This window comes from Vigna radiata, chromosome 7 (genome assembly GCF_000741045.1).
Source record: "Vigna radiata var. radiata cultivar VC1973A chromosome 7, Vradiata_ver6, whole genome shotgun sequence".
NCBI classification, from domain to species: domain Eukaryota; kingdom Viridiplantae; phylum Streptophyta; class Magnoliopsida; order Fabales; family Fabaceae; genus Vigna; species Vigna radiata.
The window spans coordinates 24,234,576-24,252,476 of NC_028357.1; the positions used below are offsets into that span (position 1 = coordinate 24,234,576).

Consider the following 17,901-nt stretch of genomic DNA (forward strand, 5'->3'; position numbering starts at 1 on the left):
ATTCTGGTTTAGGCAAAAGACGTCCAAGACTTGTTCATGTACATGAGCAAAATCTCTCAACCTTTTCTAGATAAGTTTGTCATAGTTTTTATAGATGACATATTTATCTACTCCAAAACTCGGGAGGGGCATGTGGAACACTTTAGGGCAATGCTTGAGATCTTAAGAGAGAAGAAATGTTATGTCAAGTTGTCAAGGTGTGATTTTTGGATGCAAGAGGTTCAATTTCATGACCATTTGAGCAAGTTGTATGCACTTTGACATTGGAACCTGTTTTTGAAACATATACTAAGTCAGGAATACCAATTTGGTCATCTGAACAGGTCCTTAATGCCCTAAATCATAGAATTAAGTGTGTTGTTTTTTGACATGGGGATGAGTGGTGTTGGTGTGTGGCACTGAGCGTAAGTTTTCCTCTGTTAGTCCGGAAGAAATTTTTGCTCTAGGCCGCTAAGCACCAATTTTTACCATTGAGCAACCATTTTTGCGAATGATGTGACAGTGAGCAGTGGTAGGGTATTGTTGAGTACCACTTTTCATTGCAGGTCTGAAACATTTTAATTCCAAGTCCTTGAGCGAAAAGGTCGTTGGGTGAGACATTTTGCGAGAATAATGGCGATAAACACCAAAATTGTTGTTGAGTGCAAACCTTTTGCGAAAGGTTTGGCACTGAGCATCAGGATTATCGCTGAGTACTATTTTTTGTGAAAGATATTGTGTTGAGCGTCACTTTGAGCACCAATGTGTGTTTTTTTAATTTTTGATTCTTTGATTCGTTTGAAGTGGTTTTACTATGGTTTGCAGGTATGTTTATTATAGATTTTGATCTTTCATTGGTTTATAACATGATGGTGGGAATATTTAGTGAATATGTGAAAGAAATGTCATGGAGAAGTTTTTTGTAATGTTTCTGTTAGAAATGATGAACTTTGTTTCTCAACACCAAGAGGGGGAAGAGGGAGGGGGGGAATTGGTGTTTTATAAAAACTTGCACTTTTCTTTCTAAAAACTCATCACAACATATTTGAAAAACGATTTGTGCAAACACACGTGTCAGAGCGACGTAGTGGAATGGTTAACGCGTTCAACAAACCAAGAGGGGGTGAATTGGTTTCTTATCGCAAATCATTCTTTTAATAATTTTATCTTAAATATAAATTCCTTAATACCAAATTAAACAAATAAAAGAGTAAGGAAGAGAGAAAATTGCACAGGTAATTTTTATATTGGTTCGGATCACAAAGATCCTACGTCAATTGTTAATCTCAACCGAGAATTAACGTTCCACTAGCACAAACCAAGAAACTGTTACAATAAAAAAGAAAATAAAAAAACAAATTAAGGTTAGAACACCTCTCTTGTTACCCCAAGAGATGAAAAACACTTCCCATGTAACCTACAAGGGATGAACATCTCCTTTGAATCTTCACAAAGGATGAACACCTCCTCCGAATGCTTCACGAAGGATGACAGGCTTTCAACATTGCAACAACAACAACACTCAATCACACTCCCTGTGCAAGTTCTCGCTTTATACCAACAACAAGAACACTCAATCAAACTCCCTATGAAAGTTCTCGCTCTATGCCAACGCGTCAAGTTCTCAAAGTCAATGTACAAGGGTTTAATAAACCCTAGAACACTTATCACTACACATTGTAGATAAGAATTTAGAAAATACACTTGTATTTTTTGTATTTTCGTATTTTAGAATGAGAGTTCCAATCTAATTTATAGAGATCTCACTCAAGGATACCTCCAAAAATTTGTTATCAATTGATAACGTATGATAATCAATTATCCTATTATGGTAAATGATTATGCATTTAATGAATGCACAATGGTAATAAGACTTGCTTAAAAATTCTCATAAGTGCTTGTGATAATCAATTATGGCAAGTCATAATTAATTATTGAAAATCGATTATTATAATTTGATAATCGATTATCTTGAATATAAAATGAGGTTTTATGATTTAAAAATTAATTTTTGCGCAACCTAAGGCAAACAATACATAGAATCAAAGATAAACCACATCATATACATCAATATACTAAATTAAAAAAGCTTTAATATAAAAACAAGTCTTCATGAAGATTTTCCTGCAATAAAAACACTTGAGACTTGACTTTGAGACATCATCAAAATTTCTTCTCTTTAGCTTTATGTTGACAATCTCCCCCTTTTTGATGATGATAAAAAAATATTTTGATTTAAAGCTTTTTATAACCTGTATTGATTTGTAACTTATACATAACTTATACATAAGCTTTTTATAAGCTTTGTATATCTTTAAGTTATGATTGTACAACATGTAAAAATGCTCAAGAAATGTGGAAGACGTTGAGAGTCACCCATGAAGGAACTGATGATGTTAGGAGAGCCAGAAGAAATACTCTAACCCAAGAGTATGAGATGTTCTACATGAAGCAAGGGGAAACAATTATAGATGTTCATAAACGCTTCACGCATATAGTGAATCATCTCATTGGGTTAGTTTAAGTCCTTTGATAATGATGAATTAAATATAAAAATTCTTAAATCTTTGGACATGACTTGGCAACCAAAGGTGAATGCCATCAGTGAGTCACAAAATCTCAACACCATGTCAATGGCTGCATTTTTTGGTAAGTTGAGAGAACATGAACTGGATCTCGGGAGATTGAACAAGGATGAAGAGAAAGGAAAGAAAAGACTATGGCGTTCAAATCTGAGATTGATAAAATCAAACATCTTAATGAAGAAGAAGACTTTGAAGAAGATCAAGAAAATATGGATCTCTTCATTAAGAAATTTAACAAGTTCATGAAGTCCAAGGGCAAAAGAATATTTTAAAATGGGAAGAAGGAAAACAAAGAATCTTCGTCAAATTATTGTTGTTATGATTGCGGTGAGAAAGGACACATAAAGGAAGATTGTCCAAATCCAAAGAAAGGTGAAGAAAGAGGTCAAAAGAAGTTCTTTAAAAAAAATAAGGCATATATTTCTTGGGAGGAAGACAATGATTCTACAACAAGCTCAAGCGACTTTGATGAACAAGCCAACATATGTCTGATGGTTGATGATGACATCTTTAAAAAAAAGTAAGTAATTCTAGCAATTCTGAAAATTCAGATTATAGTGAAAGTAAATTACTTGATACGTATAAAGAATTATTATGTGAATTAGAGAAACTAAATAATGCTCATAAAAAATTAAAGAATAATTTTAAAGAATTAAAATCAAATCATGAAAAAATTCTTGAAGAAAATAAGGATTTGAAAAATAAAATTTTATATTATGAGAAAGGTAAATTTACCAAAATTGAAGAATATGTTTCTTGTTTAAATAAAAAGATGCCTCTTGATAAAAAAAAACAATGGTGAATGTAACAATAATTTAAAAATCAAAAAGGTTGTTAAACATGTTCCTAAAAATAATTATAATTACTACAATTATAATTACGGTAATAAAATTAAAAATGTTCCTAAATATAATTATAATTATCATGATTATAATTATGAAAATAAAATCAAGTATGTTTCTCATTATAATCAAAATTATTATTATGATTATAATTATAAAAATAGAAATAAAAATAAATATAGAAGAACCCGTAGAGTTTCGGTAGAAGAAGTAACTATTTTTAGAAACCCAAATGTTGTTACTTGTTTTTATTGCATGAAAAAAGGTCATACATTAAATAAATGTAAAATAAAATATCATGGTGTTCCATGTAGAGAGTTTACTTGGGTTATAAAATAATTTAAATATTTGTCTAACTAACCCAAAGAACCCAAATAAGTATTTTTGGATACTAAAACATTATTTTTCTATTTTGCAGCTTATTTCAAAATTAAGGAAGAAACTTTTGGGTTTGTCAAATTAAGGGGAGTTTTTAAAATGAAAAAGAAATTGATAATTTTTTTTAAAAAACTTCTTCTCTTTAAGTATCAAATTTTTGGGCAATTTGAATTTTGTTAAGTTACTTAGAAGTACTCTTTATACTTTTTTATTTATTTATTATGACTTATAAATTTTTGTATTTACTATATTTAGATTTATGACTCCGATTTCCTTCTAATAAAAATTATGATAACTATTATTTATTTATTTTGCCTTTTTTTTTATGGCTTATATTCAGGGGGAGTTTTATATTAAGGGAGGGAAATTTTTTTTAATCATACACAATACTTTTTAATAATGATAAAAAGGGAAAGAAATATGTTTAAAGACTTAATTATATTTATCTTTTGTCTACTAATCCCTCTTCTTGAGCATTCAAAGTATATCTTTGAATGGACATAATATTAAATAATATTTTTATCATATTTATAATTATTTTCATAAAAAAAAATTAATAATCAACCCATATCTAAACTTTTGAGCTGTAAAATAAATGACGAATGTAAATTAAAAAAAAAAAAAAAAAAAACCTTAACTAAAGAATTCACGTGAAATTTTTTTATAGTAACTTTTGTTAAGATAAATATATATTCATAGTAATGTTGTTTATTGTAATCATTACTAGTATTTATAATCTTATAAATCTAATTTTATTTATTTATTTATTTATTTAAATTTTGTTATTTAATCTTTTATTTATTTTGTTTGTTTTTTTATCTTGTTTTACTATATTTATTATTTTATTTGAATAATTTTTTTTATATAATTTTTATAAGAATTAATTTGTTAGAAATCAATTTCATATTTGTTGGAACATGACTTAGGGTTAATTTTATTCTTTTTATTTTGTTGGCTATTATCTTAGCAATACTGAAGTTTTTATAGTTTAACATTAAAGTGTTAAATAATAAATCCTCTACACTAGTAAGTAATGCTCAATGGTTAAATGTCATGAATTAGAAGATAAAATCACTTCAATTAAACAATATTTGTGTTCTTGTTTGTAGACTTGTGGGTTCTAGGTTGGTTAGTAGCAAATGGATTTTCAAACTAAAGATGGTAATCCAAATATCGGTCAATAAAAATTCAAGGTAAAATTGGTGTTAGAGGCTTTACTCAAGACAACGAGATAATTATAATAATGTGTTTTCTCTTGAAGTAAAACATAGATTCGCTTAGATTTAACCTTTAGATAAAACAGAAGGACACCAAGATTGTTTTCCTATATGAAGACTTAGAAGTAACTAGAAGGATTTAAGGTAGGAGACAAGAAAGAATATGTTTGTAAGTTAAGCAAATCCGTGTATGGTCTAAAACAATCACCAAGGCAATGGAACAAGCATTTTGATTAGTTGATTACAAATATTGGTTCTGAACATAACAAGTATGACACTCGTGTCTTCTTCAAGTTTCTAACGAAAGCTTAATTCAATGTATTGCTCTTGGATACAAAAAGCTAAAACTAAGTTGAACATTGAGTTTGAAATGAAGGAACTTGGAGTTGCTAGAAAGATTTTTTGCAATCAGATCATTATGCAGTGTGATTTGAAGCCTCTAGGAACTTGGAGTTGCTAGACTATGTTGGGTGTTGAACATCGTAAAGTCTCTTTTTTACTGTGTTTACTATTTATGGCACCATTATCAGCTGGAAGGTTAATTTATAGAAGGTAACTGTTTGTCAACCATTAAAGCATAGTGTACTAACATACATAAGGTATGAAGGAAGTATTATAGCTAAAGGGTCCAACCAAGCGGCTGATGATGAAAGATTACCTGTTGTGACAGTAACACACTTAATTCAACTATCCTAGAACCAAGTCTACCATGAAAAAACTAAGAACCCAGATGTAAAATTGAATATCATTGGAGAAGAGATTGTGTAAGGGTTCACAGGTGATGAAGATTTCAATAGATCATAATCTCTTTGATATGATTACAAAGTTTTTGCTGAACAAGTTATTTTATTGCTTTGATTTGATCTAATTGATTGTTATCATGTAATAGACTTAACGTAAATAACAACTCTTGGTTGAAAGATTTATTTTGAATCATGGTGCACATTTGTCAATAATGACTCACTAAAATTTTGATCAAAGATTCCTATATGGATGGTCTCAAATAGTCTGTTTAGTCTATTAGTGTTCATGGAGCCATGGGTTGTCTGGTTAAGTCGTCTCGTGTCTTTTTTGTTTGTCTATAAGCTTGTTTCACGTGTGTTTAATTATACAAGTATTATTATACAAGTATTGCACTATAATCAATCCCCTATTCTCTTCTATAAAAGCAAATGTTTAAAATCATATCTACATGAGAATTTACTTAGAGAGAAGCTGCCAAGTTATAATAATTATGTTGAATGAATTCTTTTTGTAAACATAGATTAAAATTTGTTAACACTTAATTGAACTATGTTAACTTTAAATGTGTTATTCCTTCCTATTTTTCCTTTTGTTATTGAAATTAACTTATTCATCAATATTTTATTTTAAAAAAATTAACACAAATAACTTCTAAAATCGATTTGATAGCATTAATTTCTATAAGTTAATGTACGAATAAAATATTTTAAGCTTATCAAGACATAAATTTTATTATTTCTTCTCAATTTTATTTCTATAAGTGATTATGAAAATATCCTCTAAATTGTGATTTTTCTTAAGGTTAAAAAAATGATTCATCTACAACGTACATTTGATAAGCCGAAGTCAAGGGTCATTATGGTTTTCAATTCATACTGCCATGCTTCAGAGGACGCTAGCTATCCGCTGGTAGTTTTCGTATTTCCAACCAAGTTAGCATTGATCACCATTGGAAGTGAAACCAAAAGAGTGTAATCCATAATAAAGTTTCACTTATTTTACCACACCCACGTGGTTAATTATTAGAAATATTTAGTTTAGACCGTCCTACTACTAAAACAGCAAAAACCCAAAAAAAAAAAAGAATACAAATAAATTGTCAATTTCACGGCTTCTTTAAGTTCGTCATTCTGGTACGCAAAGCTTACAAGTGCAAACCCTAATAGATAGCTATAAATCTACAACTATTTACCAGAGCACACCTTTCGAGTAAAAACTATATTCTTTTATTTTTTATTTGGCTAAATACATTTTCTCAAAAAAAAAAAAACTACGAATACTAATAATATAAAAAACCTGAGTACACCTGTGATAAAAAAATATGATGAGGACAAATGCTATATGGACTAGTAAAACTTGTCCAATCCTACTATGTTCCTAACCTCTTTGAACCACACTCGGAGCAGAACTTAGATGTTTCCCTCAGATATGGAGCCCCACATTCATCACAAAACTTTGCCGGAGTTGTTGGCTGTATCATAAGCAGCAACATGGTACAATTCAGCAAAAGAAAAAGTAGTCTAAAGAAATGTCAAACAACTAATATCATTAAAATAAACCATTTGTTCAAGTGTCTCCCTTATCATCATAAAGATATTTAAACGTTTGCAAGGTCATGTGCACATATTGATTCCTAGTACGCATAACAAGGAAGACAAAGCGAAACCTTAGTAATATGAAGTCCTAAAGAGAAATCATAAACTGTTATTTAATTTCATAGTTATGTCTAAATGTTAAAAAGTTATGAGATCTTACCAAATAGAGATATGAGGCAAAACGGCATGAATAGGTTGGTCTTACCACACTCTTAGCAAGCAAATTGAATTGCAAAATCTCTCTCCTTGCTTAATAAAAGAAAATCTATCAAATAAACTCACCATCATGTGCAAGCGTCCTCCAACATGGCCACCAGAAAGTGGTTGTAAGCAAGTCATGTGTTGAGACATTGATATTGGTTGGTGAGCATGAGAAATTTCTGATAGGTGTGAGGGAGGACCACTTTGAGTGTTCTGAGAATACGGTCCAGCATGCTGACTTTGGTGCATAGTTGAATTGTTCTGGAGAACTGGGTGAAACTGAGGTTGATGTGGAAATGATTGCAAGTGATGTTTGCAAGGGGTTTGCTGTTGGCTCTGTGGCTGGTAAGAAAAAAATAATTCATCACTAAAGTAAAAGGAAGAAAATGTCCCAAGATTCACACCAAGAAGCCAAAGCAACTGCGTAGGCATGAAAATATAGGGTAAGCAAACCCAATACCCGGAAGTACACAAAAGGCAATGGAAGCTCACGCTCAGTGCTTAAATGTAACTATCGTAAAGTTATAATATCGGGGGACACCAATCACCCCAAGCAACAAATTGATATTTGATCCAACTTAAATTAATAGAGTCACTGATGCCATCTGTGGGACTTATCTAAAAGAGTTCTCTGAGGTCATGACAGACAAACTGTCAGATATGTGTTGGTGTGAGTTTGACAGCGAGAAACTCAGTTAGGTCGCTTAGGAAGGTTCAAAACAAATTCAAGAAATAATGCATGCTTGCATAGAAAGAAAATGAGAAGACCTGGGACAGGTGTCATAAGTGAGAGAATTAGGGGATTTGGGCTTTGAGAGGTGAAGACAGTTGACGTTTTGCAAACTTGTGGCTGTGTTCAGAGTAGATCTTCCATACTATTTGTAAAAAGAAATCAATCTTCTAGCTACTGGAATGTCCAGGATTTCATCATGTCTCTCAATTGCAAATGAGAAGCATAAATGGTGATGCCAAGCATGATAAAAATGTAAAAGTTTTTCAGGGACTATACAGCCTTGCACTCTCTAATTACAACGATTAGTTTTTCCGATGGGGTTGTCTTAGGTTCTTATCTATTGTCCAAAACTTCTATCTTAGAGTTGTGGAAAGTGAATACTGAAGGATTCAAGAACTGTTGGAGGGGGAGCATTGATAAATTTCCACTACTTGATAATTAGTTACGATAGTGAGCTCGTTACTTGGGTCAGCGAGCTGGGAGATAGAAAATACAATGCATGTTGTCTATAAATAGTAAGCAGGTTGAGTGAGAGATCTATCTTTCCATTTGAGAAAGAATAAGACACATGAGAGTGGAGGTAGAACATGGTCTCTCATTTTTGTTCTTCGTTTCTGCTCCAGATTCAATCAATTGGTATTACAGCTACATTCTGAGAGCAGCACTTTTTGACCTGAAAGGAAAACAGGGAAAGCTGGCGTTGGCTGTGGAAGAAGAGGAAGGATATGTCTATCATTGAAACCAATGGAAGGTTACTCACGTTAGCAAACCTGAAGCAAATGGGGGAAGGAGGGGTGTCCCAGAGGGCTCCGATTAAGCAATTCCAACCTGAGTACAATCCAGATCTTCGGGTTGAAAACAAAGAAGGAGAATGAAAACTTTAGAGAAAGGAAACAAATACGGTAACAAACACGAAGGAGAAGAACTGAAATCCTGGGTAACAAAATAGAAGAAGGTTCTTGGGTTCAACAAACAAGATAAAATGAAAGTCTAGAGATAAAAGAAACCAGATCCATGGCAATGGAGAAGAAATTGAGCAAAAATAATGCAAGAATGAAGATAGATATGGTGGAGGAAGAACTTGATCGACCTTTGATGTGGAAAGGGAGCAGAAAATATCAGGGTGCAAATTATTTTGTTTAAATAGTTTAATTTATTTTTAACAAACTTATGCATGCATTGTTTTAAAAATAAAATGCGAAAAAAAGAAGAAAAGCTTCCATAATTAATTACGGCATTTAAAAAATCACAAGTTTCAAATTGAGACAAATGGATTATGTTGTAAGATATAATTGATTATGTTGACATCAATAAGCGCTCTACGTGCATTTCTTCCCTTGTGCGAAAGAAAAAGCATCTGGATCTCGCCATTTCCATTCTTTTAAACCACCACTTTTCACTCTCTTCCTCCCTCTGCCACTTTAAACCCACTGCTAATCAACAGACTACACATAAGTTGACCAAGATTTCACCACTGGAATTGCAAGAACAACTGAACTTTGCCCCTCGTACAATGTCTGAGACAAATAGAAGTGCATTGTGCGGCAAATTCTGAGCAGAAGCACAGGTTGTGATTGTGATAGGATGGGAGCATATGGAATAATGAATGCTGGTCAAGTTTTTTAGACAATGGGGCAGGCAGGTCGAACTCACCAAGTTCTATGCCAAATATAGGAATTTGTTAGAAATCCCACATTGATTAGAAATATAGTCAAATTATAGCATACAAGTGAGGGCAAACCTCACTTTATAAATCATTTGTGAGGTAGTGTTAGGCTTACATTCATTTTATAACAAGGTTTGTTGAAGATATTGTATCATCTACTATTGGGCCGCTATTGGATTACTCACAAAAGTCTAGTCTCACCATTAAGATGTCTAGTTTTCAGCATGAGAGAATGTGTAGAAGATCTCACATAAACCAGATACAGTCAAATAATAGTATATAAGTGGTTAAAAACTTAATTGTAGAAGCTGATTTTATAAGGTTGAGTTAAACTTAAAATTCACTTTGTAATAATTATAGAGGAACAAAGTTTGGGTTTTCCGAAAAATAGAATTCCATGAGCTTTTTTGGTCCTTCAAAGGGCAATTCATGTTGTTTGTTAACTTGCTATTGCATTCCTTACCTAGAAAAAGATACAAACAATTGCTAGCAACAAGACCTTGGTGGAATTGTGTCAACAAATGTTAAGGGCCTTTACACCACCATTTTTCACCTTGAGTATCAGGTGAGTATTTTAGATGTTTGTTGGTGCTAGTTCCTCAAGGAGAATTGATAAAGCTAGTTAGTTTAGTATTAGAATATTTACACTATTTATCATCATTATATTGTGTTTAGGGTTACTTTATTTATCATTATTATATTGTGTCTAAAATTACTCTATCTATCATTAACTTTGTATCAAAACTTTCTTATATATAAAATGAGATTGAGAGAGATCTTTCATGCCCTTGAAAATTATTTTCCAGTTTCAATCTCAAGTTTTAGGTTAGCTTGCCTTACAGTGTTTGAACTTTGAAGAAAAAAAGGTATGTTTGCATATAAATAAGTGGGGCTGGGAGGAAGGGACACTTTTTCAGTGGTGTGATAATTAGGGCCTATTGGCATCAGGAAGTGCAGACCCTCAGTTCTGCAAATTTGTAGCTGTATTCAGGGGAACTCTCTTTATTCACTGCAATAGGGAACTAGGTTTCTATCACAAAACAACAATGACAATAATATACATCACTTACTGAGCGAAATCCTTGAGTAGTAACCAATGTAGTAGAATTTTCCGCTCCAGTATAACTCTAAAAAAAGTCAAAAGTCCATCAGCATAAGGACTAGATAATATTAGGGAACAAAGAATTGCAGCAACTACAATGTATACATCCTATAGATAGTCTTTTTTATTTCATTTAGTATAATATACGTTATGGCATATCAATAATACATGCAAGTAGCAGATTACAAAAGTACATCATCTTCATGCTAGTAAAACTCATCCCAAAGGCATTGTGCACAAAACTGCAGTAGGTCAGGTATTATGCATCTTAAAGGAAGAAATTTAAATGCCAAAATGAAGCACATCACATACAGGGATATCTGGAATGCTTGAAAGTGAAATTGAAGCACCACGCCTGTACTTGTGTCTTGGAGAGTAAAATTTGTAATCACTAGCTGTGATAGCAACTTCACTCCTACCCGTCAGTCTCCTAAACCTAAAACCAAGTGAGACCAAGCGTTACACACTTTGCAAAGTTCAAATAAATGTTAATTCTCTATCTCATTGTATTATTTAGGCTCACCAATAGTTTCTGAATAAGGAAATAGAAAGACCTAGGCTAAAAATAAAGTAACCCATAAGCAGGTCAAATATCCTAAACCTAAAACCAAGTGATACCAAGCATTACGTACTTTGCAAAGTTCAAATAAATGTTCAATCTAAATCTCACTGTATTGTTTGGGCTCATAGGCAATTTCGGAATAGAATAATAAAAAGGCCTAGGCTATAGATAAAACAAACCATAAACAGGTCAAATATCTTTAAACATGTGCTTTCTTAAAATAGCATGGGCAAGTTTGACATCAGAGTATGTTAACCGTTCAATTAATGCAATAAAAGGCCTATGCTAGCAAAACACAAACCATCAACAGATAAAAAGTCTTTACCAACGTATGTTTTTAAAATGGCACAAGCCAAGTTAACAAAAGAGAGAACTATTTCTAACTAAATTGCAATTAGCATGAAAAAAATAATTGACGTAGCAACAAACGACAACAAAATATGAGTACTATTTCTCATGCACAATAGGATTCTGATAAAAATAAAAAATTTCAATTCATATTTTAATAATACAGGTCAGCAACTAAAAAAAAGCAACCGAAGAAATTCAAAAAATAGAATAAACTAAGGGAAAATGCCTAACACCCACATGAAAGACATATAGAAATCATTTAGCCATGGCTATAAAGAGTAAAGTAAATAGTTCTAATTAGCTAGTAAAACTGATCCAAGTAATGCAGAATTTTCACTTATGCTACAAAATCAATACTTCACACTGCAAGTAATTTGAGATCCATTCATTTCATGAAACTCTGACTTCTGAGGTTCCCAACGCTTTCCACTAACACGAAAACAAATCCACTACAGAAGGGCATTATAATTCATGATAGAATCTAAAAGGAATTCAAGTACTTTAGAAGCTAGTTTTATAATTTTTTTGCATAGAAATGTGGGGACTTTTAATAAATGTATCTTCTCTTGGTAGCATCAGATATGGTAAATATCAGTGTCAGCAAACTATACCCTATTCAATGGCATAGGAGAATACGTAAATACAAATATTACATCAACTTTAGAATCAGTAGTTTTCATAAGATATAGATGAGAAATTTGTGCCCCATACTAAATGTTATTATCTGCTTTGAAAGCTGAACAGCTTCAGCAATTTCCACAAGAAACTAGTTTAGTAAAGTACAATGTAATCCAGAATTCAAAGCATGTATGTTTTACATCAAATATGTAGGATTTGGATACCTCCACAAATCATTTTAAATCACCCAGCTCCCACTAAAGTCAAGTCATTCATTTAGGCATTGATACTTAATCGGATAAGTACAAAGAGTCAAAGAATTTTCTGTAGATTTGGGGATCTCAGACTTTTGTTTTCTTGATTATTCAGAACTAGGTCAAAAACAATATCTTTCTTATTTTGGCATTGTTTGGGAGCTAACTGAATGTTATCTTGTGGAATAATCTGTCTGGACTTCTTGGTGAAGAATAGGGGTATACTTTTACCTTGAAACAACAGATACAATTTCATGACTGAAAATTTTCATAGCAATGTCTGGTTTATGCAATTCTTTGGTGTATTTTAGAAGATAAATGTTCATACTTTAAGGATGTATCATTACCCAAATATCACGTAACGGGATATGTTTGCAATATTGGCTTTTCTCAAACCTGTTGATTCTAACCATATGTGAAAACCTGTCAGGCCTGCAATGCAGGATTAGTCTTCAGCATAATAGGCTGAAGGATACCCATGACAATAAAAATATTATTGGCTTCTGTAAAAGGAATTTCTTTCTTAATATGCAGAGAGATTGGGTTTCTTTGTAGCATATAAGAATCAGTTCAGTCCACTGTTTTCTCTTGTATAGAAAGGATATCTCAATTTTCTTACTTCTTATTTGTAGACGTTACAAATAGAAATAACTTATTACATAAAAGGCATACACCACACTACAATTGTGACAAGATGAATGACACCATTTGCCTTTCAACCTTGGACCATCTCTATTGTTCTGTGCATCTGTTTTTCTAATTAAGAATTTAGGTTAGAGAAAATCATGTCAATGATTTAAAGGAAAAAAGACTCTTACCTAAACAAATCTTAACAATCAAAAAGGAAACCACAAATTAAAAGAGTATAAACTTGAAAACAACCATAAACTTACCACTCAGCATCATCAATTGGCACATTATTTGGTTTTTCAACAATTCTTAAACCATTAACCACCACAAATCGAACACGCTTCTCTTCTTGTATAACTAGCTCTGGGAATCTTGTCCTTGTCTCCATAGACGTCGCCAATTCTCTTCTCTTAAATGTATATGGTCCTGATGAGGGGAAACTCAGATAAAAGAAAATGAATGTTGCAATCAAACCAAAATGTGGTGAAAAAGGAAAAACCAAACTCCCTAGTTGCACATAAGCACAATTTCTTTTTTTGAGTTATTATATATTGAATAAAAAAAGTATCTTCAAACAACTAAATTGCTAAAAAAAAAAACTGAAGCAAGTTAAATCTGTCTTTAATAAACAAATAAGAACTCATTACCTTTTTTAGGAAATTTCTTAGCCAGTCTTCTGTACAAACCACCGGCAGCTTCAAGGGCTACCCCAATTGTCTTCTCCCGAATACCATTCAAGGATGCAAGCCTATTATTCACATCGGTAACTAAACTTTCATACATATTCGCCACATACATCAAAGGCAGAGCAAAATTTGGGTCTCCTTCATATTGGATCTCTCGGGTCCTCCTTTTACTCATTTTGTCTTGGCCAGTGTAATCAGCCTCAGAATCAGGCACCTCAATCACACGGTCATTGATAAAATGGTCCACAACAATTTGCAAAAACCTCGCCCTCGCGGATTCAATAGGCGAAACATCTAGTTCCAAGTTGAACCAAAATCAATTCACCTTAACTAGTAACTCAACATCCACCATAAAAAAAAAAAAAAAACACATACAAATCCAGAACCTAGTTCGATAAAAGCTAAAAGAGCTTGCGAGAGCTTCTCTACTGAAAAAGAACTCTAAGAAAATCTTCTAGCTTGTATCCAAAACATTTCGCAACTGGAACAACATCAGAATTCAAAAGTTTAAGCTAGTTTTTTTTACCCTCAACCGTCAAGATATCGTAAGAAGTTGTTCTAGAAGACTCGTTGGTATCGAGACTGGCGCGGTCCTCGTCTACCTGCACGTTCATGCAATCCTAAACCAAAATTGAAGAAATGTCACAATGGCAAAACTGAAATTAGAGGAAATAAAAAAAAAAAAAAAGATAAAGAATTAGATGAAAACGGCACTCACGACGGCGGAGGCGGAATTGTCATTAGGGTTGTCGCCGGCGGTGATGTGATCGATGGCGGAGGCCGCGGTTCGGGCGTCGACGGCGTTGAGGACGTGGAGAGGGCTCTCGATGAAGGAAGAGGGAGAGTTGAGATTGTAGTGCTGAACGGGAACCCTAGCACCCATCTTAGGAAATGAAGTTGAGCAAGAGGCTGTTAATGGAATTCGCGATTCAGCCAAAGTCGATGGGTTGCCCGTGGTGGTGGTTCTTGAAAGTGTCACTGCAGAAGAAGGGTTTGGAAGAGAGAGAAAGCATGGTGAAAGGAAGGGAGAGAGAAAATGTTAACGGCTATCCAGAGATAGTAGAAGAAGGGGGAAAAAGGGGAAAAAGAGGAAGAGTCCAAACCTGAGGGTGACACCGTACCTGAGGTTTCCGGTGCTCGAAGCAGTTCCCAAACCTGACTTCCATTTCGGCTCTAGTTAATACTTCATTGACTCTTCATCCTTTCTTTTATTTTATTTATTAAATAAAAAATTAAAGAAAATGTATAGTTATCAAATGTGACCATTTGACACTAAACTCTAACTTAAATATCAAATGTACAGGTATCAAATGTAAGTTTTGGAAAAATGTATCACATGTTAACAACTTTTTTTAATAATTTTTTTAATAACGTATCATTATTTTATTGACTCATATATTTGAAACAAATTAATTACAAGTTATCGAGTACCAGGTGATCGGAAGGATCAGACGGCACATGTGGCTTGTAAAAATGAATGAACGCTTGAGATAGAAGCTATCTCGAGTCCGTACTATAGGAGCCCATCATCCCCACAAGGAATATAGGACGTTCGGCCAACACGGTGAACATTAAAATAAATCCCACAAAAATTAAGATAAGTAATGTTTAGTTGTAGTGGACCATGATTGGGTCACGATTAAGATATACTAATTACAGTCTATGTCAGAAAATTATAAATATAGATAAAAAATAAGAAATAAAGTAGAGTATTTATTGTGCATTTATTATCTATGCAACATTAACCGTAGAGTCTAAAACTGAATTAGGCGTGATTCCGTCTCACAATCGAAACAGTTAAAAAAACATTTTCCTTTTAAAATTGAAAACATTTTCCTTTTAAAATTGAAATCTCTTCACATCCGACGCATCCTTGATAAGTTTCTTTCCTTCCCAAATCTTTATTGCATGGAAGACGACCAAACCTTTTTCCACTCTTCTCCATTCCTAGCCTTAAATAGCATTCTTTTCTATCAACTTCACCATTTTCTGCTTCATAGACCCTTCATCACCGCGTTCTGTTCCAAACCATTCATCAACTCATGAGACAAGATTAAACAAGATAATATTTTAGGATTCATGAGACAAGATTTTAGCATCAAGTCATTCATTTGCCATTTTGTTTTCTTTATGTAAACTTTATCTTTTTCAGTTGTTTTGTAAATCTATTGTTGTGGGTTGAAGAAAAGGTAAAAATTTTCGATTTTAGAAGGCTTTGCTTTCATGATAAGATGTCTTTACTCTAATCAAATATAATTATAAAATGACCAAGGTGTTATTTAGTTCTTAAGAAGTGAGAATTATAATTTTCAACAAGTAAAATACTTCAGATAATTTAGACATGAAATTTCAAAAAATGCTTTTATGGGTTCATAGGGTGATATATACCCACAATAGGAAATGGGGCAAAGAGTTGAATACATATTGTTCAAATTTGGTGTATAATAATTAAATTTATAAATAAATGAAATTAAATAGATATTTTAACTAAAAATAATATGTTTTATTAATTATATAATTTAAAAAAATTATTTTGTAAAAAATAAGTTTTGGTAAATAACTATTCAATTAAAAACATATTAAATATTATGATATATAGTTAAGTATGGTTAGATATTATGATATATTCTTGGTTACGTATGGTTATATATTGGATATTATTATATATTTTTTATATTATTAAATATTATTTGGGTCTTTTAAGTGTTGAAACCACAGTGAATGTTTTTGGACAGAACATTATATTGATTGATATTTGATACTTGATTTTTGTTTGGTTATATTAGTTTATTTTTTTGTTTTGTTATTGTGATATCTATTTTTATGATTCTGATTTATCATAAGAGTAAATAATCGTGTAGGTGTTGAGAAACATACAAAACATTACAGAGAATGATAAAAAATCTAGAGATATATGAGATAGTCTTTTAGTTTATATTATTTTTCCTTTTCAATAAGATTTATGGTTATAAAATAATGATTTTTTATTGAGACTTCCAATAAGTTTTATTATATAATGTATGTTAATTATAAATTTTAGAAAACAAAAATTTGAAGTGTTATATATTTTTATATTAGAGGAATTAATGGTTTTGTATTCTAGGAAATGTGGAGATTAAGCTTATTGTATATATGTTGTGTGTTGTTTATTAAAGTATGAATGTGCTGTTGTTGTTGTGTTTGTTTAATAAGTACATTTTTTTAATATTTCTTTTAGGTGTTATAAGAGGAAGACATACTAAGAAGATATATCTATATTTTCACTAGCAAGTACAATTTTGAAGACGAAAATTTTATTTTGGTGGAAGATTGTGAGATTTTGAAAATTATAATTATTAAAATGTTAAATGAGGTTAAATAGATATTTTAACTAAAAGATAATATGTTTTATTAGTTATATAATTTAAAAGATTTATTTTGTAAGAAATAAGATTTGGTTACTTTTTCTGATTTTACCTAAAGTGGGTTAAATAAATTATGAAATTATTATATGATTGAAATAATTTTACATTTAAATTACGACAATTTAAAATGTCGTATTACATTTCAATATAGTGAAAATAATGGCATATTTAAGTATCGACTTTTGCATTGAAATTCTTTTAAAATAATAAAAAAAAATGTATGTAGTTTTAATTGCTATTATTTGGACAGTGCATTAAATGGTGGGTGAACGGTTCGCATAAGATCGTCATATTATATATTGTGATGGTAAGATCTATAGCAGTATGCACACTCACCACACACATAAAATGTTT

At 31.8% G+C, this 17,901-nt stretch overlaps 1 protein-coding gene across 10 annotated transcripts; it reads right to left on the reverse strand.

The window, feature by feature from the left end:
- Nucleotides 1-6,784: 6,784 nt before the first annotated feature.
- LOC106768972 (uncharacterized protein At2g02148) lies at nucleotides 6,785-15,354 on the reverse strand. Of its 10 annotated transcripts, none has more exons than XR_002668535.1 (11): nucleotides 15,247-15,331; nucleotides 14,862-15,121; nucleotides 14,670-14,763; nucleotides 14,105-14,437; nucleotides 13,721-13,883; nucleotides 11,355-11,478; nucleotides 11,011-11,067; nucleotides 9,928-9,933; nucleotides 9,045-9,119; nucleotides 8,821-8,947; nucleotides 7,754-7,883 (listed from the first exon to the last, which is right to left on the reverse strand). XR_002668535.1 is itself a non-coding variant. In XM_022783267.1 (10 exons), the coding sequence occupies exons 2-10, from the start codon at nucleotides 15,024-15,026 to the stop codon at nucleotides 7,115-7,117; spliced, it is 1,305 nt and encodes a 434-aa protein (XP_022638988.1). In that variant the 5' UTR covers nucleotides 15,027-15,121; nucleotides 15,265-15,354; the 3' UTR covers nucleotides 6,812-7,114. The 10 variants fall into 10 exon arrangements, 8 of the variants coding, with proteins under 8 accessions (XP_014509882.1, XP_022638988.1, XP_022638989.1 ...); XR_002668534.1 differs by having other exon boundaries at nucleotides 7,756-7,883; nucleotides 8,738-8,947; XM_022783267.1 differs by lacking the exons at nucleotides 8,821-8,947; nucleotides 9,045-9,119 and adding an exon at nucleotides 6,812-7,216 and having other exon boundaries at nucleotides 7,623-7,883; nucleotides 15,265-15,354.
- Between the last annotated feature and the right edge of the window lie 2,547 nt (nucleotides 15,355-17,901).